General features: G+C 41.0%; 3 protein-coding genes across 4 annotated transcripts; 1 reads left to right on the forward strand and 2 right to left on the reverse strand.

Annotated features, from left to right (window-relative positions):
- Positions 1–177: 177 nt before the first annotated feature.
- On the forward strand, positions 178–2,592 carry LOC124406559 (the record flags this gene model as incomplete). The annotated part of the gene is made up of 4 exons (XM_046881994.1): positions 178–337; positions 1,556–1,723; positions 1,967–2,152; positions 2,243–2,592. Coding segments are annotated over exons 1-4 (750 nt in total), but the record flags the coding sequence as incomplete, so codon positions are not given.
- Positions 2,593–10,640: 8,048 nt separating this feature from the next.
- Positions 10,641–13,192, reverse strand: LOC124406611. The gene is made up of 5 exons (XM_046882075.1): positions 13,046–13,192; positions 12,389–12,812; positions 12,073–12,243; positions 11,766–11,989; positions 10,641–11,669 (listed from the first exon to the last, which is right to left on the reverse strand). The coding sequence occupies exons 1-5, from the start codon at positions 13,119–13,121 to the stop codon at positions 11,227–11,229; spliced, it is 1,338 nt and encodes a 445-aa protein (XP_046738031.1). The 5' UTR covers positions 13,122–13,192; the 3' UTR covers positions 10,641–11,226.
- Positions 13,193–13,429: 237 nt separating this feature from the next.
- On the reverse strand, positions 13,430–25,793 carry LOC124406610 (protein cappuccino-like). 2 transcript variants are annotated; one of them, XM_046882073.1, is made up of 10 exons: positions 25,269–25,793; positions 23,581–24,064; positions 20,815–21,018; positions 17,181–17,350; positions 15,649–17,089; positions 15,423–15,541; positions 14,950–15,234; positions 14,317–14,854; positions 13,994–14,247; positions 13,430–13,909 (listed from the first exon to the last, which is right to left on the reverse strand). In XM_046882073.1, exons 1-10 carry the CDS (start codon positions 25,659–25,661, stop codon positions 13,760–13,762), a joined length of 4,038 nt encoding a protein of 1,345 aa, XP_046738029.1. In that variant the 5' UTR covers positions 25,662–25,793; the 3' UTR covers positions 13,430–13,759. The 2 variants fall into 2 exon arrangements, with proteins under 2 accessions (XP_046738029.1, XP_046738030.1); XM_046882074.1 differs by lacking the exons at positions 20,815–21,018; positions 23,581–24,064; positions 25,269–25,793 and adding an exon at positions 19,226–19,678.
- Positions 25,794–27,424: the final 1,631 nt, after the last annotated feature.

Consider the following 27,424-nt stretch of genomic DNA (forward strand, 5'->3'; position numbering starts at 1 on the left):
AAATACGTTATATTACGATTACTTTATTCCCATTGATTCGAGAATGATCGGACCAATTGTTATAATCGTGCCCTGTCAATGCAATAATAATGGCAGAAATTGGCATAATTTAAAGATCGGAGGGGGAAGTAATAAATTAATAATTGACAGATTGCTCGAGGGTGCGCAGAATCTCTTGTGCGATGCCAGTGTGGACCCCGTCCGACTAACAAATATAACCCAGCTAACCAACGACCCGCGTAACCTGCTCAAGAGTTTGCAGATCAGTCAGTGTTAATATCTCTGCGAGGGATGTCGTCGTCCGTTGTTTTGCTTACCCTGGTCACTACGCTCTCAGGTTTGTGCAAAAACCTTACCAAAGCAACAAAAACTATAGAATAATAGCACAAAACAAGGAAGTAAGAGACACAAGGTTCCTCACACAAATGATGATAAAGTTACCAATATACAGGTCAATACTGTGCCGAATTTGAATTACAACCCTTTGCATGTGCTATATGCCAGTCAGAAAACACCTACGATTTTACGTAGGTGCCTTATACATGTCGCTTCTTATTATAGACATTGAATAAATCGATGTGGAAGCCAATGTGTTCAGTTGACGTGGATTTACTGTGACTCTTTGGCCATTCGATTTCACATTTTGCAAAGCGATATCTTTTTATTTACAAAACCTTATAATCTCAACAAGCGCAGTTACATAACCATAAGATAATATTTAGCAAATCCAATGTAACGCTTTACGTAACTGGTTAGTAGCCAGCGACTGTCTCGTTGCTTATAATTTCTCATTCAACTCAACGTTACAGGCACGTAACATCTACGTCACCATGTTACTATTGGTTATATTGCCAATACTTAACAATGGCATAACAGTTAGGTAACGCGTTGTAATATGTGAGATAGCGTTGTGATGAATATGTTTCGCAGGCCCGTATGCTTTAAAATCTGAACTAATTTGAACCTTGCATGGACATGATCCTGAATGTAGCTTTACGTAGTGGAGTATTTTCCTGAAATAAAATTCCGCAGTGGCGTTACTGTTTCCGGCTATTGATAACCGCAGTTTGGGTATAAACCAGTATTTTCAATTCATCGAAATCAATCAACAACCGAAAAAGAACTTGTCAAATTCTCACTTTTGCAAGTTACGCGTTTTACACGGTCATGTCAGTAAGCATTAAATTTAACACGCGTGGATGAAGTCTCAACACATCATAAATATCACGCATTATACGACACGTCATAATCAATGGGGCATTGAATTACGCTTCTGCCGCTTCGTCGATCCAGTTATCTGGTCACAACAGGAAGCTTTTAGCATATGTCGTAGCTCGCCAGGTTGTAAATTGATTGATCACCGCCTTGACCCGTTGATATCCCAACCTTGAAGATCTCTAAAGCGGTTTCAGAAGCTCCGACTACAACGAACCGGTGTAATTCGGTTACAGAATTGCCTCTAATTGAACTATTCGGGGTTCTAAGACGAACGTCTCGTAGTCAATGTAGTAGCTTCTCCTCAATGGGTACCCGTTCACATCATTTGACGTTTCAGGGATCTACGGAGCCCGGATAAAAGAACTCAATGTACCCAGCGTGGTCCGGAATGGAACGGGGCCGGTAACTCTGTCCTGCGTATACGAGGTCAAAGAGGACGAAAACGGTCTCGTTGTTAAGTGGTTTCACGACGAAGACGAGCTCATTTATCAGTGGATTCCTCCGAGTGAGTGTATACCGCATACTGTACCTATAATAAAATGCAACTACTTCTATTGAAAGTGGAGTGGTCGAGTGACGAAAGTTGATTGAGTCGGGTTTTTAATTTCAACTTAATATATCCATTGAGAGCAAAAGTAATAATCCGTGGGAATCTGACATGAATCAGAAAGACGAAAAAGATGTGGTACAATCTGTGCAGGCTATTCTCAACATCGCGAGGAAGAATAATTCTACATTCTTCTTTTAGTGCCTCCGCAGGACATCGGCGTGATAACTGGACGGGCTGAATACCCCGAGGAGCTCCTGGGTCGTCCTCGAACGCACTCGATAATCAGACTGAAAGAGGTGACGATCGAGATGGGAGGAAACTACACATGCAGCGTGAGCACTTATCAGGAAGAAGAGATGAAAACGGCGCGGATGATCGTTTATGGTATAATAATTGATCGTGGATAGGCGATGTCGTACTAAATGAAAAGCAAAGGATTATGCCAATGACAATCGTTTGTGTTTCCGTCTGCAGCCCCGGAGACCAACGTCACCATCCACACACCGGAGTTCAACGACACTCACACCCGGCTGACCTGCACTGCTCAAGGAGCCTGGCCGAGACCCTCTTTCGACTTCCGGATTGACGGAGCCTCGGTCGAAGGTCGCATGGTCTGGAACGGAATCGAGAACTATAAGAAGGACGGGTTCCTCGTCCGGTACGACGCCGTCATACCGAAGCCCAGGGAACCGGCGCTCGTCGAGTGCGACGTCAACATCCCGAGGACGGAATATCGCCGACGGGAAAGCGTCATCTACTACCCTCGTTCGCATCGTTTCACTTCTACTTCCTCTGCGTCCACGTCCACCACTGTGTCCGCATCCGCGTCCACGACTAGCGGAAGTTCTTCCTCTTCTTCGTTGACACCCACCTCAGGACCTCCTTTACCCTTGACCTCGGTTACCACCCTTTCTACGACTTCGACCGCTCCTGCTGCATCCACTTCCGCCTCTCCCTCGCCCCCAACGACCGAGCACGCTGGTTCCACCACTCCATCGACGAAATCCTCGGAATCAACCGCACGGATCGTTGTCAGCACTCCTACAGATGCACTGAAACCCTCGCTCTAGATTTTGGTTCACGACGTATTTTGTTCCATGTTGAATTTTACCATCCTACGTCCATAGGTAATACCAGATTTTTCTTTACCAGCCAGTTTGAAACCTCCATGAGAAATCTTGCGAACCAATTCATCCTTGGAAGGTCGCGATTCGAATATGTTTTCACTTCTCAAGTATCGGTAGAAAATAAAATTTTCTCTTTCATTTTTACACGATGTTCCTCATATTTGGGTCCACTAAAACAGTAAATACGTACTCTGATTCAGTGAAAGCAGACTAGAAATCCCACTTTAGTCATGATATTTATCTCAATCTCTTACTCACTCCGCATACTGATGACTGCAGCGTTTATTACCCACTTTTTGAAAGAAGTATGAGTAATTCAACTATTAGGAATATCGTGTCACGTCATTGGATATAATTGCACGGTCTATAAGCAGGAAGATCTAAAAGTATAAAGTGAGCAAAGAACGAATAAACGTAGCGTTCGAATTCGATTCGATGAATATCTGTTTAGACTCGAATAATCGCTATCTGTACAATTACAGCTATAAGACAACGCGATCTGACTCTACCTTTCAACACATGTTCCACTTTTTAGCACTGTAGCCTCGCACCTAGTTTCGATCACGGAATGTTATTTTTTTGTACCAAGAATTCAGTAGATTTGTTGTTTTAAGACATGAACCATCTAGGAATTTGATCTGGGTTTAACCACTTTCTTATCGTTTCAGACGAGCTACTTGAGGATGAAGCAGCATACCAGAAAAACGGATCACCGAAATCAGGAAATCCGTGCATCACCGTAACGCTCCTAGCATTACTTCTAGTCGTAAAATATAAAACTTGAGTAACACATCTTTGTAGCCTGAAATTCTGAGAAAAAAGATCGACGTCGTATACTGTCTATAACTTTTGGCTGAGATGTTGCTGCGATTCGTATAAAATACAAAAGTCTCAACAAAAACTCCCCGCCGAATATTTCCGCTAATTCTTAAATTCATCTGAGTATTAACTGCATATGTTCACCGTTAAAATTTTAAAACTAAAAAAAAATTCTGACTCAATACAGTGTGACTTGTTGTTATTAATATTTCCGTAAACTATTCCCAGTAACGAGCTCTCGAGATCATAAGACGTGCGAAAGTCTTTCGCACCTTTCTCCTTCACGTGGAGATGACTCTCACGCGGATGTCACGCGCACATGACGACCCCGGAATCCTCTGTCGGCTTTCAGGACTCGTCGAGGTGTGAACGGTGCATTCGTTCCACTGAGCATCGATAACTCGAAGGGTACAATAGAGGGGAAAACCCATGAATCCGGGTCAGCCCGGTATAATCTTACTTTTTTCATAGTATCTCGCGGTGTTCACACACTCGTTGGCTCTCTGACCTACGCGTGACACATGTACGAACACACATCGATGCTCACAAGTGCTGGACTGCCCCCCTTGGGTCTGCCATAGCCGATATTCAGGTCATGGGTAAAACCCCTGACGACTAGGTACGCTCTGTACACATTTATTAAGGTACCAATCCTGCATACGACTGTGGCCAAAACAACGTAAACCGCTATGTTGATGTCATTTAAATAGTTAAATAATTTCCCGGCATTGCTCACTCGCATCGTACGATTTCTCAACGTCTCAGGGCGAAGTTTCTTATGGGACTTACACCGGATGCTGGGAAAATTCAACTGCATGCCTTCGAATTAGCGTTTCATGAATTCGATAGTCAAATGGATTGGTCTGATTATCTGGAATTGTATTTGTTTGTGCAGTATTGGTACGGACTTAAAACAGAGTTAAAATGTATGTTTAGGCTCATTTATATTACATAGAAGAAATATTTTTAATTAACGTTCACCGTCATTGCTGGAAATAAGATTGCTGAAGACATTTTAAACGGTATTTTTACCCTGATTTTACTGGTCTTATTTTCCTTAAGTAATCGTGTGTGAAAAAAGTTTGTTAGTCCGTAGAATTGAGTCTGTGGTCACAATTTAGTGGTACACGAGTGATTGAATGATTTATGAAAAAACAGTTACGAAATTCTTGAGATATATGACTTATATCGTATAGGTACAAGCTGAATTTCGTTATTGATAAATCATCAGCCGTCTATATGCAATAAAATTAAAACAGTGACCTTTCGTCGCTTAATTGAATAGCAAAAAAAAATGTGTTTTCCAGTTTTGGCATTCTCATAGCCAAATGCCATTCGTTTTACTTACACAATTAGCAATAACGTTGAAGATACTTGAAAAATATCACGTCATCGTCATTTCGGCTGAGATCTTGACTTGCTTTTTTCTCTGGACATTCCCGATTATTTTAAAAGTGTATAAACGCAACTTCGTGCTCATTTCGTTTATGACATCTGCAGTGAATATCCTGGAATTAAAATCGCAGTGCCGCGTAATTTCCGCTCATTAATTTGACTCAAATTCATACACTTTACTCAAGAGCTAACAAGGGAAATTGATTAGATGAAAAAAAATAAAAAACAAGGGGAAAACCTCACAAAGTATAAATATAAAAAATTCCCGAATGAAGATAAGCGGTTTCATCGGGTAACCGCACTCAGCTTTACCCAACGCTGGGATTTTCCCGCGTAAATTCGTTGGAGGCTTTTATCTAAAAAAGCCGGTGATATGATGCTTGTATCCTCGTATGATAGAGGTCCGCTTTACCGGATGCGAGTGATAACCGAATCGAAATACGACGAGGAATGCTGCAAGTGGTCGGTAATCGATTTCTTCAAATTATACCGCATCTGCACATTAATTTGTCCACCATACAGTCTGTGAACGGATTTTTCTACATTACGTAGGCGGACTTATCAACGGAGATTAATTTCTGGGGATTTGAATTTATTAGTTTATGGGACTCATAATGATAAACGATCCGCATAACAGCTAACGCTTTATGGTTTATAATTGTTATTTTGTCTTTCTTTATCGATTCTAATACCCGACTATGGTATTCGACGTACCGATCGTTTACGACACGGCTCAATAGAATTTTACTAAAGCCGCTTTAATTCCGCCTCTTTAAACAGAAAATAAGAATAAAAATAATTAAACCATCTAACAAGAATCATTCGTTTAAGATTTTTTTTATTTTTGCCAAAACAGAATCACTTCGCCGGCAAGAGAGCAAGATTATAATTTTCAAACAGGATAAACAAAAATTAATCGAATTTCTTTGAAGGTAATATAACTTTTAAAGAAAACATTTACAGAAATGGCGGCGAAATTTTAACCACACTTCTCAGATACGTTCATGTTTATGTAACGTTATTTAAGTTATCAGGGCAAGTTTCGATTACCCTTTTTTTTCAAGATATGCTACGAAGACCGCGGCACATCGTCGTACAGCCACGATGGCGATGCTCGTGCATGCTAATCAGGAAGATTGTAAATATATATTGGAATTAAAGGTTGCCGGCGCGAGGGGGTCGAGGGATGGTTTTCCATCATCGGCATCAATGGGGGTGAGAGCTTGGGGCCAACGAGCTGGTGGGGGTTGTTACCAGAAAGAAGAGCAACAGGCGATAAGCATCCCCGTGGATTGTCATTCGCACCCGAGCACTCGCAGGACTCGAGGCAGGTAAGTTTGCAGATAATATTTTGGGTGACTGAGAAAATTTCCGAACAATTATTCGTCAGCATTGAAGATCAAAAACGTATAATTTTGATTTAAGATTGAGCTAAATTGAAAGAAGAATCAAATCATCGATGAATAGACATTTTCGACTTTGTTAATGAAATTCTTTGGGATTCGTATAAACGATGATTCTATGGATTATAGTGTGAATTTTTTGGATTTTTAACGTTCTAAACGTTCTGACGGTGGGACTAAAGAAGTTTCGCGATTTCGGTAACAGTATCAAATCTCGTTGGCATAACTCATACTTACTCATTATGGGATTATTGTCGTGTAAAACAGGGAATTGCATTAGGAAACTTTTACCGTCTAATGACTTGGGATTTTTTATGATTTTTCAAAATTTTTAATACCGATTTTTCGCCGTTTTTATTTATTTTTACCTTTTTATTTGCTTCTTTTGTACCCGACATGTTACATAAAACGCATTAAAACAGATTTGATCGATCGTGTTATAGAAAACACGTGATGCGTAGCTTGTTAACGTTTGATCAAAGAGTTTGAAATTGCAATCGGACGAAGCGAATCAGAGAAGAGAAATATATCCGCGTACCTTGTCATAGATTAACGATGGCTTGTCATAGATTGTCGGTATTCCGATTCACGGGGAATTTTCTTCAATTTCATCAAAATTTTCCCCGGTCTGGCTCCGGTGGTGATTTGATGAAATTCTCGGAAGCTATCGCAAGTTGAATTAGCTGCATAGATCCTCTGATTTGCACACATTTTGCCAAATAGATTTCTGCTGCACCCACGCATCTACGAACGAATAACTAACAAGGCTATTACCATTAAATGGTCCCGTTACAATGGCGAATCAGGATTATATTATTATCATAATTGGTCAATTATGCTCTGAATTCAAATTCCTTCGATGCTTGTTAAAAATGTGATGAATGGGTGTTTTCTGGTGCGTGTTTCAGTGTCTACGACCTGTAATCGACTTTTTAACCGATCAACGATACCCGCGAAACCTGCAGAAATCATAAGATGGGTCGTCATACGTGCGTCATCCTCTTGCTTGCTGGTAAGATTCAAAAATATATACTTACGTTATTAATCGAACATCTATAGTCTTATGGAATGAAAGAAAAAAACTCCGATCACGGATACGCGATCCATTAGCAATAATGTATGCACAATTTACAAAATTACATCTGCTGTCAACTCAGACTCGGAAAATGGAATTTACTTAATGGAATTTAATTAAGTTATAGAATAATTTATCACGATACCTACTTGTTCGTATTACAATACAAAAAATGTATCCTTGGCTGGTGGATTTTAACTGATCATTGATTAAAGGGTAAAGTTATTAATACCTGCAGCAATAAAGAAAGAACTATTTGTTTGTTTTATGTAAAAATATTAGATATAACTTTCAATATTCTTTCAATCATATTGAATCAACTTTGTTGCACACATGATGAGCAGAAAAAAAACGAATTGTTTTGTAAAATCTTCAACTGTGAAGATGTATTGGGAAATTCTTTTTGATATTCAGTTACGGAGTAAAATTGGATAAAAATTTTCACGGGAATTATAAACTTTTTATGCACAATTCATCCAATTTTGTTTATTTCACCGAAGTATAACGAAAATTGTTAAACTTTTTCGCTAAATATCATAAAAAATAGTGAAAAAAGTTAACGCGAGATGATTCTACATTTTGAACTATTTTAAAAGACTCGCTACTTATTTCAGTTCAAGATCCCTCCTCAGCATTCTTTTTACCCTCACTTACTTTATTAATCCCCTGGTACGCACACAGCTGGTGATACATCTAAGGATTGTATATAATTTCATTTACGGCACGTCATGATATACAGTTTTATTTTCAATTTCATTTACTTGTTTATTTAACCCCAGTCAAATTATTCATGTAAATGGCCAAATATTCGAAGACCCAAGACGGCCTGTGAAACTGTAAAGTATATTCTACATTTTTCTTTGCTACAGTAAAGTTTGATGTTTCAGAAATTTGTTGGTGTATAAATAATTGTACTAATACACCAGATAAAACTTTTTATTATTGATCTCCACCGAGTTTATTTAACGGCCCGTTGCTCAATTGTGTTACTTTCGTATAATGACTAAAAAAGTTATTGTAAAGCTACCGCAGGGTGGCCACAAATTTATGGAGAAAAGACTCGATCACATTTTCAGATTTTTCCTGACATTTTCCCACTTCTAGTAAGTTATTAAAACTTAGATCGTTCAGCTTATTAACTCTATACTCGGTTGAAATTCTGTTCGAATGAAAGAAAAATATAATGGACAAAAGAGTCAGTTTAAACCAATTTGTTTTCTCGATGAAAAAAATTAAACTTGTTATCTCAAAAAATCATTTCTAATTCCCATGATAGAAAACTGGTATTTTCAGTTTTTCCCATAGCCAAATTAAAAATTCCCCGACAATTCCAGGTTTTCCAATTGTGTGGCCACCCTGTACCGACGAAACCGGGGGGTACCGAAAATCATAAATAATCCATCGCAACATCCTTGAAAATATGATTAAAAAATTTACATCGATTGTGAAATTTGCAGTTAAGAAATATCGACAAAGGGCGTGACTTATTGAAGCAAGGTCGACGCGCGGCATATTAAAAAATGTTTCGCTCAACGATTTCTTATAACTTTATAAAATCCTAAGATCACCGAAGGCAGGTAAGGCTTACAACTACATAGCCAGGTATCGGTGAAAGCTCGGTGAAAAGTTGTGATTACTTGATTGACATTCATTAAGAACGTCAAAGAACGTTCGTCCCCATACATAAATGCAACGCGTCGCCTGTTTACGCCAAGCAATCACGCTTGCGAAAAACTTATCCTTGGATCGTTTCTCGTAAGGCCAGGAAAGGATTATCTGATTGAGTTTTGATATAAGCGAGAAAAATTATTTTCAGAAAAGCCGCACCTCGACCTTTCGTTGTATATATATATACCGATTATTTTTCAGTTGCTTAGAAAAATGGATTAATTCCTATTTACAATCAATTGTAAGTCTTTGTTGTATCCAATTCTCACACGATTATTGGACCAACAGGTTGCGGTCTTATCATGGCAAACCGTTCGGGTCAAAACGCAAACTTTTCACCATACTTTGGTTTTTATACTGTTGCAGTTTGCGCACTTTGGACATTCGGAGAGACACTTTCCTGCGACCAATGCGGTCGCGAGTGTGTAAACAGTTGTGGAACCCGACAGTTCAGGGCCTGCTGCTTCAATAACTTGAAGAAAAGGGTACCGGATGTTGGACTTAAGCTTTGGGTAGGCCCGCCGAGACATACGGGCCATTTACATCTCGTCTATGACGCATAGACTGAGGTGTTTTTTTCTGCTCTTCAAGATCCACGAGCATCCCAGTCTTAACGATTCATCGAAACGACAAAATTCTGATCTACAATTTACGGGCTAATCTTACGACGAAAATTTATTTTTCACCTCGAGATTCAATGTGATTATTTTCCAACTTCTGTTAGATGGTCACTCTTTTCAAAAATTTTCATCACATGCCATTTTTTTTTTATTCACAGTGTCCTTTTTTTTTGTTTTTTTTTTTTCTATCACGCGCAGAGTTGTTTTATTTGTTGATGAAATGATAATTGGAAAAAATGTATTCCACGAATTTCATTATTTTATTTCTTCTACTCTAAATCGCACATCTTGTATTTACTGTCGTTCAATTTTGAACTTGAAGTTATATTTTGTTACTTACTGTGTGATTATTAATCTACAAGCATATAATATACAGTTTATTCGAAAGATTATGAATAGACAAAGAGAGTGATACAGTGATCAAAACCGTAAATCTGATGAAACACCTTGATTCCAATTGATTTGAAAATGTTTCATATTTAAATACATACTTTGTGATCCTAGACCGAGCATATACATACAGTTTGTAAAATATGTATCATGTGAAAGAAAGTATAAAATATAAAACTAACAAATGGATGCATAATCTTCGAAAATATTGATGAATTTATATGGAAATACGTATAATTAACGCGAGTCTCAAATGATTTCTCGTAGTTCCTTACAAAGTACATAAATGTACTATCAAGTACTTGTATCTAGTTGGCAGGACGAAACTATTACAACGGAATCGATAAGAATGGCAGCAGACGAAATCGGTTGAAAGTTTTAACGAAGTACTTTTTTATTTCGCAACAAGAATTTTTTTTATGTACAGTTTTAACCATTATTGCATCAGATTATACGACGATAACAGTGTTAGGCGAGATCGATCTTTCCTTGAAAGAGCTCGGTACCGTTTTATTTACTTTGGATTTTTCCCCGCAAGCGGTTTTAGATCGAACCACAAATGTAAGTATAACGGCTGTCTTATTCTTACTCATTTATTTTTTGAAGTTGTTGTTTTACCGTATTTGGAATAATGTTTTTTGCACGGTAATGACCGGTTGAAAATAAATTTATGCGCTTGACTTATCAAATTACTTACATCATTCCCAATTGGGCATAATGGTTGATAACTCGAACTTTTTTTAAAAGTAATCCAAACGTTTTGGAAAATAATCCAAAATTTTCCCGAGACAATTTGGCCGAAAAATGACAGTCTTTTTTCGAGAAATTATGCAGAAATATCGGATTCTTCCGGAAAGTTTCGTATTCTAGATTAAAATTTATAAATTATAATATTTTAGTTATGCATTGCAGTCGAGGTATAAATATCACACGTCGTCAAAGAGCAGATGTAAACACGAGTCTAATCTACTTTAGTTACTAAATTTTGTTTACGATGACGAGATCTTTTAATCAATATTTTTTTCTTTATCCCATCGGAATTGTCAAATTTGGTTTGTTTTTTCACTTTCTTTTGAACATTCTTTAGCTTTGCTTTTTCTTCTCGTATTTTCATTTTATTTACACTTTTAGACGATAGTTCGAGTAATTTTTTTGCCTGTGATTTGCGAAGCTTTTTCTTCTGTTTTTTAGAAATCGGTGCAGAAATATCTACAACCACTTCAGATAGTCTCAACTTTTTCGACTTAGATTTTACCGACGTGCTTTCACGATTTTCGGGATTTCTTTCTTGAGATGATGTGTTTTCAATCTTTCGTTTCAAATTCGGCTTTTTCTTCATTTTTTTTCCAATATTTCCAACTTCTATGGTGAGATTCTGCTTAAAGGTTTCACGATCTATTGACACTGAAAAAAAGATTGAAGTATTTCCGATTGATGTACAGCCTCATTCACAGTACAACGATAATTTAAAACGATAAAATAAAAAGAAACAGATCATACTTCCGATGTCGTCTGCGGTAGGCGGTATTTTGTATTTTACTGTAGGAACTTTATTCTCGTGTTGAGGAATCTCATTTTCTTTTGTCAGTATGTCGTCAGAGGCTTTAATTGACATTGAGGTTGATTCAAAGTCTTGGTCTTCAATCCTTGAATCGTTTGGATCGTCAATCTGCGCTTTTATCAGGCCAAATATGGTTTCCTTTCCATCATCCTTTAATGGAACACTGCAAAACAATACTGATTGAATTATAGGATATAGCTATTGAGTTGTTGATAGATGCGATATGATACAACGCAGTTCTATTACCTATCCGTGACTTGATCGAGCCATGGTAAATCAAGCCAGGTTTTCAAATTCTCTGGAAGCTCATTATTCTTAGGAAGCCAGGTAGGGCCAACTGGCTCGAATTGATTGACATGCTCGAATATATTATTGTACCATGAACAGCATCTCTTGAGCAAGTACCTTGATAAAAACCTATCGAAACATTGAAATATCCGAAATATAATACAAACAAAAATTAGTAAATCTTCGGATGTACACATATTTGCCAAACTGTTAGCGGGTCTTTACTAGTCGTCGTAGAACAAACATAATTGTTAAAACCTCTCCTCCGGCTTACCAAACTCTGCTTATGACGGCATAGGCAACGACTGAAATAGTCCAAGCATGTCCAATGGTGATTCTAGCATTGAAGAACCGTGCGGCTGATCTAGCGACACTTTCAACTCGGCACATAAGTTTGGCGAAGCCTTGAGTTCTCACTAAAAGGTATTCAACCATTTGTTTGGTTGGTAAGTTGATGGCAAGACCGTCAATCTCGACACAGTTTCTTACGTCTTTGAATTCCTTTAGCAAGTTTATTTCCAGGTAATTCAGAAGGGCTCTGTTCACCTTCTCCATATTCTTCATACCCTTGTCGTTGCGGAATTTACTCTTCATTCGATATATCAATCGACTCAGTACTGCCGCTTCTGTGTGCAATACATCTTGCGAATTAAGATCTTTGATCGCAGCATCTAACGCTGACATGAACTTAGACAGATCTGAAATTATATTTACATGATTCGTGAGCATTTAATAAGGATTTAGAAAAATAAAGAATGTCATTGTTAGTAAAAAACGTAATAGAATAGAAATAAAAAGAATTTCTACGGTCTTGGATTCACAGAGTAGTTCGAGGCTATCGGATCAGTGATCAAAAATTTGAAAGTAAATTAGGTTTTAGGTTATGTTGAAGGTAAGAGTTTTATATTAGATGTGATTTCAAGTATATTACCAATTGAATGTCTACTCGTGTTCCATACGTTCATCATCGGACGTTCCAAGTTCTTTTTATTCCATTGAATTTCCATGTTTACTTCATAAATTGCATAATTAAATGTAATATGTCAATTAAAGAACTTCTTTGCTTATCTTACAATGGGCGCTGCCATTTTCCTTTCACGCGTGAAGTGTTACTCGCGCCTGGTGAGTGGCAACCGGTACTCAGGCGGCGCGGTTTATTCAAAGTGCCAATTTTCATCTTATTCTTATCTCCTAGTTTTCAGCTTATTTTTTTTTTCGACTGAAGACGCGTACGAAAGTTTAATTCAAATACCATAATCCCACAAATTTCGTCCTCATCTTTTTGTATAAAACGCGTTTATTAAATCCTCATCTCTCAATCAATAAATATGTATTTACAATTTTTTATGTACAATTTAACAGCATAACTTTAGAGCAATAGAAATAACAATTAATTTGAGAGCAATACCTTACAGTGTGAATAGTTTTTACAATTGTATAAATAGTTCATAGAGCGGCTCCCTTGATATATATATATATATGTGTATATATCAGACTGTGATGCACTTTTGGCAATATTCGGCAAGATAAAATTGTTCGTTTTCGTTTTTTCATACTTACGTTCAGATAGCTTATACGATAATTGGAATGCAGAATTGAATTTATTAAACTCTTCATATTTAATTATATCTGTGTGCTTATGCAGCTACTGTTTTTTCGCGAGTTTTTGAATTCTAGCTTTCAATCCCGTGTTGCCCTTCTTCACCTTCTCCACTTGTCGTTTTTCCTCGTATTTTTTTCTCGCCCGTTCACGACGCTCCTTAGCTAATCGTTGCTGCTCCTTTTTCCATATATCCTACAAGATTAATAAATCAGAACAATTCCAAGAAATAAAGCACCACGCTCCACGGTTTTAAAACTTCGAACCGAAAGCGCGTACCTTGAAGTCTTTACAAAAACTCAGCCACAGTACGAAGAAATCATGGGGATCAGCCGTATCTAGTGTCGCACCCTTGGGCACGTACTGATAAAACTGCATAACAACTTTGAATTTAAGTCTAGCCTCCTGCAAGCCTTCCTTTTCATTGGCAAGGTCGATTACAGCTTTGCCAAGGAACAGCTCCATCTTCTCCTTGAAGGGTCCCACGTTTTCGGGATTCGAATCAGCAACCATTTTGTACTTAACGTTGCAAGCTGTAAGAAACAAAGTTTTTTTTCACGTTATTCTTTCGGTTGCAATTAAAAAAGCTGACGTCTACTCACCTTCCAATTCCTTTCCAAGTTTGTCCAACTCCTTAGTCAAGTCCTCGAAATTGATGGTAGCGGCTGCTTCCACGTCGGCTGGTTCCGGAACTGGCAGCGGCAAAGGTTCATCGAGGTTCTGACATTCTTCCTGTGCCAACCTGGCCCTCACCACGTAGTGGAGCAAGGTCACGCCGGGTGCCTTCGACTTGACGTCTTTTAGTTTTCCCAAAATCTCGAGGCCGAATCCGTCGGCCTGTCCACGCATCCGGTTACCACCGTTCATGTAATTCCCTAACGTCAATATCAGCGCCATTACTTTTTTCAACGAGTTTGAATTCCGGAGGTATTCGCAAATTGACCTAAGGTTCGTTAGTTTCGAAGAGAGACTCGATATCGCGTCCTGGAACTCTGACTGGAACATCAGGCAGGCTATTCTCTCAGCAAAATGTGGTATGGATGATAGTTGTTTGAGAAACTTTTCAGGCCTGTCAAGTGGTATTTCAGGATGGGCTTCTTCGTGAGCAGTTATGTCTTCGAGCTCTTTAGGCGACGGTCTCTGGAAAGTATTTAAATAAGTTTCAACTTACACGGGTCACTTTGATAATAACGGAATGAAATTTGAATCATTTTGGAGTATGTTTTGGTACCTACAACTTCGTAAATTTGTTTCAAAGCCTCCAAGTTCACAACGGCCGTGTCGAGGGTGTACACAGCATTCTCTACTTCGGAGAAATCAACATGCAAACTTTTCTCCAATATTCCAACCATTTTGGATCTTTTACTGTCTAATATTTTGGCAGGTTGAATTTTCGACGGTTTATCCGCCTCGTCTTTTTTCTTTGTCGGCTTACGGTCAATTACTTGGCGTGAAAATAAGTCTGAAAACTCTGTCATGTCCAATGATTTTTCTTCTTCTATTTGTGCCCACAGCGGAATCTGTGCAGAGAATTTTATGGATGAATGTTTTATCAGTTTATAGCAACTATTTTCATTACCGATAGATAATAATTGACTGATAGTTAAACTGTTTGAATCTACAAAAATTTAGTTAAACTCGATGTTCCCATCAAATAATAAATGCTATATAAATCAAAAATCTACAATAAAAAGTATCCTTTCTTCACCTGCGTAGGAGAATCTGGACTAACATCCTGCTTCTGCGTCATCGTTACGGGTACTAGTATTCTCGTCCAATACAAGGGTTTCATTGGCACCGCTGGATTCAATGGCTCTTTCCGTAAAGCTAATGGATGAAAATGAATATGAAAAATGAAGATCAATTGCACACTTCCCAAGAGTTCTATTACAAGTATTCTCTACCCAGGTTGATAACTTAATAATAAGACTTACTCGCTCTTCCTGGAGGATTCCATCCACCAGCGGGAGGTACAGGAAATGGCTTTGGGCTACTTCCTCCTAGCGGTGGAGGTGGTGGTATCATTCCTCCTGGAGGTGGTGGTGGTGGTGGTCCACCCATACCGGGAGGTGGAGGTGGTGGAGGCGGACCTGCCATTCCCGGCATCGGAGGTGGTGGTGGTCCCACCATTCCAGGCATCGGAGGAGGTGGAGGACCCAACATTCCCGGCATCGGAGGTGGTGGTGGTCCCATCATTCCTGGCATCGGGGGTGGTGGAGGAGCCAGCACTCCCGGCATCGGGGGTGGAGGAGGAACTGTCATCTCAGGCATCGGAGGTGGTACTGGCCCCGCCCCCATTTCTAGCATTGGAAGAGGCGGCGGCGGCGGTGGAGGAGGAGGACCAGCAGCCATTTCCGATGTTGCCAATTGTTCTCCATCGAATATTGGAGGTGGAGGCGGAGGTGGAGGTGGAGGTGGTGAAACTATCGGTTGATCAGCCGGCGGTGGAGGTTCAGGCATATCAGGTATAGGAGGTGGAGGTTGAGGTTGAGTCACTGGATTTTGAGGTATCTGATCGTCCACCGGGCTTTCGATGGTCTTCAATTTAGGCGCCACTGAATGAGATGTAGGTTCTGGGACTTCAGAAAGCAGGTTGTCGGATGTTTTATTAGCGGGAGATAGTGGTGGGCCAGTGACCATGTCATTGACGGTCTCCACGATCGTGGGTTCTTTGATAGCATCATTGACAGGATCCTTGAGAATCAAAGCATCTGTGGACTGCCTAGAATCGTTGGCCATCTCCAAATTGTTTATTTCCTCCGTAAGCTTAGTCATATCCGCGCTAATCTTGGCCAGAGAAAAGTCGAGATTCGTATTTTCGATGCTGGTTTCGTCCTGTATTTTCATATCGGTAAATCTTCTCGCAAGGATAGAAAGTTCCGGATTCTTCCCGTTCTCCACCATCGGCTTCGCCTCAGGTGCGGCAGTGCCGCTTTCCTTCGGCGACGAAAATCCTTGGGGATGATGGTCTTCGCTCGTCCACTGATCAAGCGACGTCTCGTTCTCAGAAATGGGCGACAATGTCAAAGCTCCTGGCATTCCGTCATATCTGGAGTCCTCGAACCTCTGAGAAAAGGACTTTTCCGAGGATTCCAGCGAGCCGTCAATCGGACTGGCTGTGAATCTACCACTTTCCACAAAGCTCTTCGTCGGCGATAGTTTCTCCGGTGATGTCTGGGTTGCTTGACCCATCGCCAATTTCTCGTAGCTGTTTATCAGCCCTCGTAATCGCGTCACCTCGCTCCGTAGTGCGCTGAGTTCTTCCTCAAGACGACGCATGTTTTCTGGCGACCAGCTTTCACGTCGCAACTTACCCGGGCTTGTTATCACCGGCAGCGGAGATTCCTGGTGTGACCACTCGTACATCAGGTCTGGCTGAATACATGAACATAATTATTCAGCGGAAAAATGTTAAGTTTTCACGAGAAGGGTAGGTACTTGAACTGCATCTGGATCACTTTCTTACCGTGAAGTTAACGTCCTTTGACGCAACCCTGTCTGATAGTGGTTTAAGAACTCCGGCGGCAACCAGGTGGGCACAGACCGTGGAACCGAGTTTCTTCTGATCACCTTCCGTCAGCTGGTGTCTCAGGTGATCCGGTAGCCCGGCGACGAGCCAGTTCATCAGGTGTTGTCCTGTACAGCGAGAAGCAACAGTGATTAGGAACGGGACGGAAAAATTCATTTTGGAGCTGTGATGGAGGACGGTGAAGGGCTGATTGGAGAGTGACGACAAGTCTCTTTGGTATTCAAACAGCTGCTTCGTTGTTCGGTTTCAAATTTTCCGCCAAAGTCCTTACAACGGTTACTCCAGCGGTTTTTGATGGCGTATCTAATACCTCGACTCAGATCGATTCTAGTTAGTAACAGTATACGTCTAGCGCCTAAATGATGCGCCTGTGTCAGTCCGACACTGTATTACAACACGAACGCGATACCGGTAAAAAGTTTATTGATTGACACTCACTTCTCGAAATAAACACTCGTGACTTGAATTCAGTTGCTGCATGTTTCGTAAAAAAAGGCACGGAATAAAATTTTTTATATCAGTGGCCGATACCGAGGCCTAACTTTGATGTTTGTAACGAATTTTCTAAACTACATTTGAACAATGGAGAAGTTGGTACCGCGGTGGAATCATCTTCCGGTATCATCGAATGATATGCATATTTTTTGTCACCTCGATTTGGTAAGAAAAACTGAAGCCGATGAATTTCAACCAACAGTGTATAAAACTGTCAAGTATGGTAGCTTTTTTACCTCATCCTGGAGCCAGACACGCCGCGGGAAACTCGCCGTTCGAAACAGACTTTTAACTGCGATAGAATCCGGCCGTTTACGGCAATGTGGGAGATCTGGGACACTGCTTGGACCACGTGACGCATTCGACTGTTTCGTGTAAACGTCACGTGCCCCTTGTCATATGTATGTTCCTACATCTATACATACATATACTGAGGCATTTATGTACTTGTGTGATGGTAAAAGCGAACGTTATCCTGTATCCTATTACAATACCAACACATTTGTAATGCTGCTTGCGTTGGTCTTTACATATGTAGGTACTGCTCCATGAGTCGATAGGTGAACAGGGTGGCCTACGCACAAAGACGTTTTTAGTCACCGTCTATCTTTTGCTTGGCCAGGTGGGCAGTTAGTGTGGGTCCCTTAGGTCCTTGGCTAGCCTGCGGAACATGGTTCGCTGTGCCATTTCACCTTTAATGATTCGATATCGGGCTATAACACAGCGAGGTTCACGCGTTCTGATATCGCTAATCAAACCCTCTTCAAAGTTCTTGAAATGATAGAATTTATTGGGAAAGAAACGTTGAAATGTATGGAGGATCTGTCAATGCCAAAGTCCAGGATTATCGCAGATTTACCTTTCTTTTTAGATTTATATAGTGACTGTAGGAGTGCTTAGCGGTGAGATTTAGGCCAGTGTATTTCAATTCATGACAAGTCGATAATGCGGTTTCAACACTTTTATCGTTTATTGATTGATTTTACGATACGACCATGTTTCGGAGCGTAATGGCCTGAATAGCTGGGGGATAGTTGATGCAGACGTCGATATGGATACCTTTACGATTTATACTTCTAAAACAGTACCGATACTTTGAATGTAAACTTTGAAGTGAGTCATGAAGAATCGGAGCTTACTTTAAATTTATAACCTTCGCTAATTATACGCTCAAGAAACATCTCAGAAGTCTTCAACGAAAGTAATTACGGTTGAATCGAGAGTAAGAATTGTCTTCAGGTGATCGAGGATAGTAATTGTGAGAACGATGAAGTCGAAGACGGTGCTGCGGTGAATTGGAAGGATTTTTCATTCAACGGTTATATGTAGTTTTATTGGAGCTTTACTCTTGATGTCACCAAATGAAAAAAGTGACATAATGAGATTAACCAGAAGCTCAATGTTGAGCTGACTTGAAGAGAGTGTGTAAATACTAAAACGAAGTTGTGCAGCGTGTTAACAAGATAGTAAAAAATCCTTAAACCGACCTTCTCTGCTTTTAAAACCACGAGCGAAAGTGTCATCGGCCATAGTTATCGTGGTGAGAACCTTGGTGATGTTCCTTGCACCGATGTCCTCAATATTTTTTAAGAGTTTGAATTCCAGGTGAACTTCCTGGAGGATGACGTCCGACTTTTCTCGTAATTCATTTTGCTCTATTATCTCCCCATTCTTCCTAGCAAAGTCTAGGTCTTCAGCTCGTGTTTTTGTCCTAAAGATTCCTAGGTTCCAATGATCCAAGAAACCAGGATGCATCAGCATCTGTCTACGACTAACGCGGACGCGGTCCTGTAGAAGGGGCGTCAGCATAGTCGTTTCAACCGGCATCACGCACATCTTATTCGGAAGCCCTTTCACCTTCATCGATAAAATCTATGTTCACCTCGAAGAGGGCGGATTCTTATAAGTGCCCATCGTTTTCCTCAGCTTGGTTATTAAAATTCGCAAAACTGTTCAGATCTCACCCTTGAATCACAGTATCCAATGAGTATTACAGGGGCGTATACATCTCGGTGATAAGAGAAAATTCCATGAGTTTATCTCTACAGCCGTATAAGTTTCACCGGTCTGATCTCGTTATCAACAATTAACAGCGAGTGTGTCGTTCGGCTGACGATGAACCAGACGACAACGCTGTGCTACTGAGTAACAATTGCGGATGATGAGCCGGCAGTTTGCCAATCGCGACAGTGTGGCCGACGAAAGAGTGCAAGGAAATCGGGCAAGTTCATTGCTCCAGAAGTTCCTGAACGAACTTACTTTCAAGGTCGGACTGAGATTAGCTGAGCTTATCGCCGGTAGATTACATTTCACCTTATCAGTGACGTTTGCCCAAGAAGTGGAAAGGTGTCATCCACTGCACCGTTATTATGGGTACGTAGTACATTCCATGGAAGCCCCGTGTCACGATAAACATTTCTGTGCACCGCACACACTCCTGGTCCATTTTTCACCATATAACTTATGAATCCGTCAGCAGACTGTGTTAAATAACCACTCTCTCAGTCGTTTGCGTATTCATTTATTCAGTGTCGTGATAATTAGACACGTGACGTGTCGTGAACACTTTTATTCCTGTCTGAGGTGTTGCTCCTCGTCGTCTGTGGATTTCGCAGACGCTCTAACGACGCGCTGGGAAAAACTTCGTCTGAAGAGATATACTGGCCCGTTAATTACTTGGAGCTCAAAATGATCAGCTTCTACGACATGTGGTTCGGTACTAAGGCACACCCGCTCTGGCATAACGCTTATCAACCTGTTACCGTTATCAGACTGTTAAGATGCCGTTTGTTATTACAGGCAACCTGTTCCTACTATATATAAGTGTTATGTGTCCACAATGACGGGGTTCAGGAAATAAAAATGGGAAACATGCATTAATTCACGTGGTGGGTGGGTATTTGTCGATTCCAATATCCCGACGTTTTTTTCTTACTCTTATGTTTACTAAATCGATTCACTCGCAACTTGGCATCGAATTTGAGAAAGATTTTATCGTGTGACTTGATTGTAGACATGAAAAAGCCGAAAGTTTTTTTACTTTTTATTCATAGTACAACGTGGAATGGAAACTCACCTTCAAATTTTTCGTACAACCGGAAGTCAAGCTTCTCTGGAACGAATCTGGGCCTGTTGTTGGAACGTCCTTCGACGGTGGCTCGGTCCAGGGTGAGGCTGGCCACTCGTCGCAGAACGTTACTCTCAGTTGGGAGTGATTCATTAGCACTGTGACGTCGGGGTGAAGTTTCGGATGTTGGTGTCGCGGCGTTGAGCGTCGATCCTGGAAATGTTACAGAGGCCGCATGAGTCCTCCTGGACTTCCGTTTGTACCAGACCATCTTGTCGAATGGAATGGGAAGGGATGGAAAACGGGATGCGAAGATGATAAACGCGGGAAGCACTATCCGTTTTCTTCCTGTCAGTCGCAGTCCAAGTGTCGGTTCGCGAACACAAATCAAGCAGCATGACAATGCTGGTGTTGAGTTCGCTTATTTTTCGCTCACTGATTCAGTCCCATAGAAGACACAAAAGACAACGGAAAATTTACTGGCACCGAGGAAACCGACGCGACGTGATGCTACGCCATCGACGACCAAGAACCGACTGATGTGTCAAGGACTGTTTTTATTTGCACATCGTGACGACTACGAAGGATTAAGGTAAGCTGTGAAAATTAGGGAAGTTGTGTGAACTCAATGAGTGAGTCTAAACCGACAGACAGTGTTCTGCCCACCCTTGCTTTCGACTTTGCCTATCAATCGTATCGAAAACAGAGGACGAGTCACTTGGGCATAATATTTATATGCAGTTTGAACGCTTATCTTTGAAACTTGCCGTGTTTTCCTTGTGGAACGAGGTATATAATAGATGCGCTTATTCATGAGCTAGTCGATGACGCGACGGGCTTTAAGTCGATCAATTAGTGTAATTTCTTGCTAATTATGAAGCGTCGCCAATTTATCTTATTCAATTGAACCAACTTTTCTGCTGAATACAAAGTGACGTAATGTTTGCACAGGAATTTCTGAGATCACGTTTATAATGTTTAATGTCATGTTAAGTTGATAAAAGAAAAGTGGTGAAAAAATTGGACGAATGCTTCATAATTATTAATCCATTAAAAATTTGTAATGGAATAATGAAAGAATCGACTAATGAATGTCTAATGAATGTTTTTTCTTTCTATTTCATTCAAGCACACCTATGAGAAACTTCAATCACGCTACGTAAATTATAGTTTAAAAGACCGTCTGGCACGAGAACTTTACTGAGGCAAGGCACCGTTTGCGACGTACGTTACATGGAGCGAGGTTACAGGTCACGATAAGCAACAAGTGTGCTGTGTCCATGAATGACGGAACTGTTGGATGATATTGGACTTGTTTTCAGTGTCTGAGTAGCAACGTGGCCATAATCGCATCTTTGGTGGAGATTTCGGCAATATCGAGACGAACGGTTTAATTGAATTAAAAGCAATCTACATTTGACAAAAAAAAATTATCCATATATTTTCGAATTGAAAGTCATTTGTCTCTTGTTTTGTCTCGATTGATGAAATTAAAAGGAAAAAAAAAAAATTACGTTAATGATTTTCTTACACGTTTGATTGATTCTGACCGTTCAACGATCGGTGAGTAATTAATGTATGAATATATTATAATCGTCGACGCGTCGCTCACGTATGTACTCATATGCGAAAACAGTTAGCAGGCCCGCAACAACGTCAGCGGAAAGATTCGTGTACAAGAAGCAGAAGGCAATTATTTTTATAAGAGCTTGCTAATTAGGCGAGAGCTGAAAAAGCCGTTTCTTCCTAACGGATTTTTTTCACACGCGCGGGTGTAGTAACGTCATAACATTCGACTCATCTCGATCAATGCACAATTCTTCGAGTATTTACTGCGTATAGACTTATTTTTTTTTATATTTAAAATAAAACCTGAAACGAAAATGTCGCGTTGCGTAGGGATCGAACAAAAAAAAAAAAAAAAAAAACTAAAAAATAAAAAATAAAAAGATACGTTCAAAGCATATTTGCTCGGCACGCCCGCTTGAACGTAACGATCATGCTGCTGTATAAAACGAATATCGGCAATGAGGATGTTACCCGCAGCGTTCGTCGAGATCGTTAGAGTTTAGAGTTTTGGACCGTTATAAGCAGCCGTTCGCTTCGCCAGAGCCTCCGGGCACTTCTGCCGATTGCTTTGGCCAGGCCGTCATATTCGTGCTACGGAATCAGCTCCGTTAAGCGCAGGCTTACAACCGTTCGATTAATTTTCTTCCCAACTTTGCCATCGGCAATTTACCCGTTTTGCATTCCATTCAAAGCCTACAAAAGCTTGGATTCGCGGAAAAGTCTGTCTCCGAAAATTAATAAACCGCATCAAAAACTCACTTGTTATAGCACCAAAAGCTCTGGTGGTAAAGCCCCCCCCCCCCCCCCCCCCCTCCTCCTCCACACGAAAAATCGGATGACATAGAATTTAGATTTAGATTTAGATACATAGATCAGCGCTGTTACGATTGGAAAAGGGGCTGGAACGTGGACGGCAAAAATGCGTAGCAAAAATTTGTCCAAAAATATTGTATCTGAAGTTTTATTCGGTCGAGCATGCCCGAAAACTCAACACCTTGTTTCCGGTTATTCAGGGTTCCGATAACAAACGAATGAAGTGTTTTGGATTATTTGGATATCGTGATTTTGGATAGCCCGTAAAGTCAGATTTACCCTTGCGGACTTTGAGTTTTCGAGTTTTTTGATCTAGGTCGTATTTGTGAGGTAAAAATTGGACTCCTCGAGCATTTTGCACCCCGTGTGAAATGGATGAAAGTTGAGACTCACCGTTGACTCGCTGCGAGGCAGGCGGGAGGTCGATTTTCTTGTGCCTGGCGACGGTGAATCGGGTTCTCGTCCGGTCTTCCCTGTCCTCGGCAGGTAGGGGATGCTCGTCCCTGACGGGAGGCAGGGATCCCGAATCTGCGACCATGCCGCCGGGATCGGTGAAAACGCTGTCGCTGGACGATGACTCCTGGCTCGGCGGCGTGGGCACATCAGGGGTAACCAGGCTCTTGTTCGCGCGATGCCACGAGTCCGTGACCAGCAGAGGAGGCCCCTCCGAGCCGACGCTGAGGGACGTGGGTGGGGGTCCCTCGGGCCCCGAGCGGTCCCAGGGGTCCGGGGGACGCGAGGATTCGAGAGGCTGAGGTGGGGGGACAGGACCGGATTCCGGCGGAGCCCCGGCATCGGGGTGGACGATGTCCTTTGCCTCTTCTTCCTCTTTCTCGTCACGCCGGCCGTCTTGAAATCCGGGATTTTCTGGTGAGGCCTGTCAGTGCGAAGAGAAATCGTGCGAGCGTGAATGGTAAATGGTGAGTGACGGTTCCCCCTCTTTTTTCTTTTTTTCCAAGCAGTCGTAGCATCTGGTTGACAGAGGCAGTCATCGTAAAGTATCTTTGCTGCACAATACTAGCTCGTACTGCTCTATGAACTGTTCTAGATTCTGCGTATATATGTATAAACTTATACCAACGCTACGCAGAATGATCGTGTAGTCTTTTTAACCGTCTCGTTAGTGTACATAGACCAGAAAATTTATCTCACGGAAATCTTGACTTGTTTACATATACACACTATATGTATACATATATATATTCTATATACCTATACATTTGTGACGAAATAATGTATAAAAATAACAAATTATATACGGCTTGTGAACTCAAGTAATTGTGAAAAGAACCTTTAATCTGCAGGATACGGAAATAGAAACGTTTCAGGGAATTTCAAATTCGTATCTAAACATTACTCGAAATCAGTCAAACTCATCTAACGGAGAAATTATTTTTTCTAACGCGCGAATTCTGAGTGAAGTTTGAATTTATACGAAAAAATAACACTAGTCACTAGTATGATTTGAAAAATAATACCTGCAGTCAAATGAACTCCTCGACTTGATCACAAGGTCTTATTTGCTTTAAGTAGTTGAGTTTATTCAACAGATTCGTCACAGTACCTATTTTTTCTTGTACTATATGTATAGCTGCTCACTATCTTGTGTTCTAAAGTTCAATAACCACTGATTGTGTACAAACGTTCATTCTTTCAAGTGAGTTAATTCAGTCCACAGTGAAACACACTAATTATACGATGCAAGCTCATATTACATGTTCACCATAGTTAACACGATAAACGAGGTAATCATCCAATGACTTTCCTCTGCACGTTTGTACGATGTGAAAAATTTTTACTCCTAATGTAACCATAATTCAAAAGCATTACTTGACAGAGAAAAACGCTGGTTAGTTACTGGTCTTATTTTCTATCAATCGACACCAGACAACATTGACTTGAATTCTAAGCAGGGTGGGTCACTCCGGCGTGAGAAGATAGTTCGAACAGCTTCTTTCACGACGTGTAACAAGTGCGCGAATGCTAGGCTAAGATTTGGTGAAATAAGTTAGCGAGCAAAAGGTTGTTACGAAAAATCCTAGACAACGTTCGCGATTGAATCGATCGAAAAAGAGACTCACTTTCGGTACCTTCTGCCTTCTGGCCGAGGTCTGGACCTTCTCGAATGCGACCTTGTGCTCGGACTGGTCCAGCTCATCCAGACTCTGCGAGAGCTTGGAGGTGGGATCTGCGGCTCGACTGCTGGTGTCGTCGTTGGATCGGTTCTTCTTCTTCCGTTTGGCATCGCTTTGTAGATTGCCCATTTCGGGCGTCCCGGCGGCGATGCCAACTACCCTGGCGACTCCGGCATCCCCGGCATAGATTGCCGCTCTCAACGAGTTTATCCAGAATCGTGCTATTTCTCTCAGCTTCGGTCTCTGAGGGCGCGACTCGGCTCCACGACCGGCGTTTGCGCACTCCGATTTATCCCCGCCGTTACCGACGTCGTTCACGTCGCTCGATAACAGAGACATGCTTCCACTACATGCTGATCTCAACGTGTTGGTGTCTCCGGCACGTTTACCTTCGTCACGAGGCACGGCGACCAGCTGTCTTTGACAGCTGATTTCCTGATTACATTCGCCTTCTCCTACTCTTTCGCTTAGAGTTATAGCCTCAACCCCTTATCACGCTTCTTTTCTTCTCGCCTTGGTTTCACTGTCCGCATACCGGTGCGTGGTTAATCCTTGTCGAGTAGATTGGTCCACGAGCTTAAAATGTGTATTTAATATTATCTGGTCGAGAAATTATCGCGTTAATCGTTAAAACCGTTAAATAATCGGAGCACTTGCACCGGTTTATGAAAAGCGAAGCTTTGAGTCTGCTTGATGAAGTCACATTGGTTTTGGGTTCGGTGGAACGTTGCGTAAACACGAAATGATTGTGTTGATATTCCTTAGATCGAGCACGTATAACCATTGTAGTATATTAACTTTGCTCAGCCGTGAAGAGAGCGGTTCCTGCGTCATTCCCTCTGCTTGGTGTATTTTTGTCAGGATACGAATGGATTCACGCGGAAGTTCCGCTGCGCTGTGGTAGTAGAATACGTACAACAAAAGCTACACCGGACATGAAGTCACGAGATAATAGCGCTGTACTACTGCTGTGCTCACTGCCACATACACACAAACAGTGTTTATCGATGAAATACGGAAACGGACAAAGATCGTGTGAATAATGGCTTGGGTGACTAGGTATTCACACGCCTGGACGTCATCCTCTTCGGTAATTCACATCACTACGATCTTCGCAGGACGCGCCGACGGTGCAGATGCGGTTTTTTTTAAATCGCACGAAAGGAGCAGATGCGTGGACGGAAGTAAGAGGAGTTTCAGAAAACACAATTTTCTTAGGTCTCAAAGTTTTCAAATAAATCCTCTCTTATTGCATTCTTTTACCTTCATTTTTGCCTTATTTTTGACCAGGTGCGTAAATATTCTCGGTATCAAATTATCGTTAATGGAAATCCTTCGTCTTGGTTGGATTAGTATTTTTTTGAATGTACTGCAACTTTTTAATAATGCCAAAAATACTGTAACTGGTTCAAAAGTTCATGAAATTAAACCTCACGATTTATCTTCGATTTTAATTTCATTTTAAGATCGCAATGTTCACATAAGCAGCGACTTTCTTCAAATCGATCGGGTTACGGTGGTTCAGTAACCTCGGCGCGAACGTGAGGGTGAAGAAAACTGATATTGATTAAGACACCTATAATTACACTTGCACGTGAGTTATTTGATTGAAAAAACTGTTTTTTTTTTCGTATAATAAGCGTGAAATCTGTACGACGTGCACGTTAATCGTGTTAAAGCTTCTCCATTTATCGGTGCTGTTGGAGAGTAGAAAATTGTTTCACTGGTTCGACTGAATATGAGTTGACGAAAGCCTTTCACCTTTCACGGAGTTTGATACGCACTTAAAAATGTTTATTCACACTTTTCCATTCAAATTTTGAGCACAATGGTTTCTTTAATGAGAGGATTGAAATAAAAACAATTCTAAGCTCGTACCGATTTCGATAGTCTTAAGTAAAATGGAAAAGGAAAACGGGTCGCTGGTTTGCGCTACCCGGCCCTGGACTTTATTTTCTCGCTACGATGCTTCTTGCCGAGCAGCCGCTGGTCCGTTGACCCAGGTTTACTGCACATTGACTACCGCTGCCACCCCCAGGAAGCCTGCAGTTTAGAGGCCGGGTTGTTTGTACCTTTGCGTGTAAAAGCCGGTGCGCAGGTAA

Source organism: Diprion similis, chromosome 6 (genome assembly GCF_021155765.1).
Source record: "Diprion similis isolate iyDipSimi1 chromosome 6, iyDipSimi1.1, whole genome shotgun sequence".
NCBI lineage: Eukaryota > Metazoa > Arthropoda > Insecta > Hymenoptera > Diprionidae > Diprion > Diprion similis.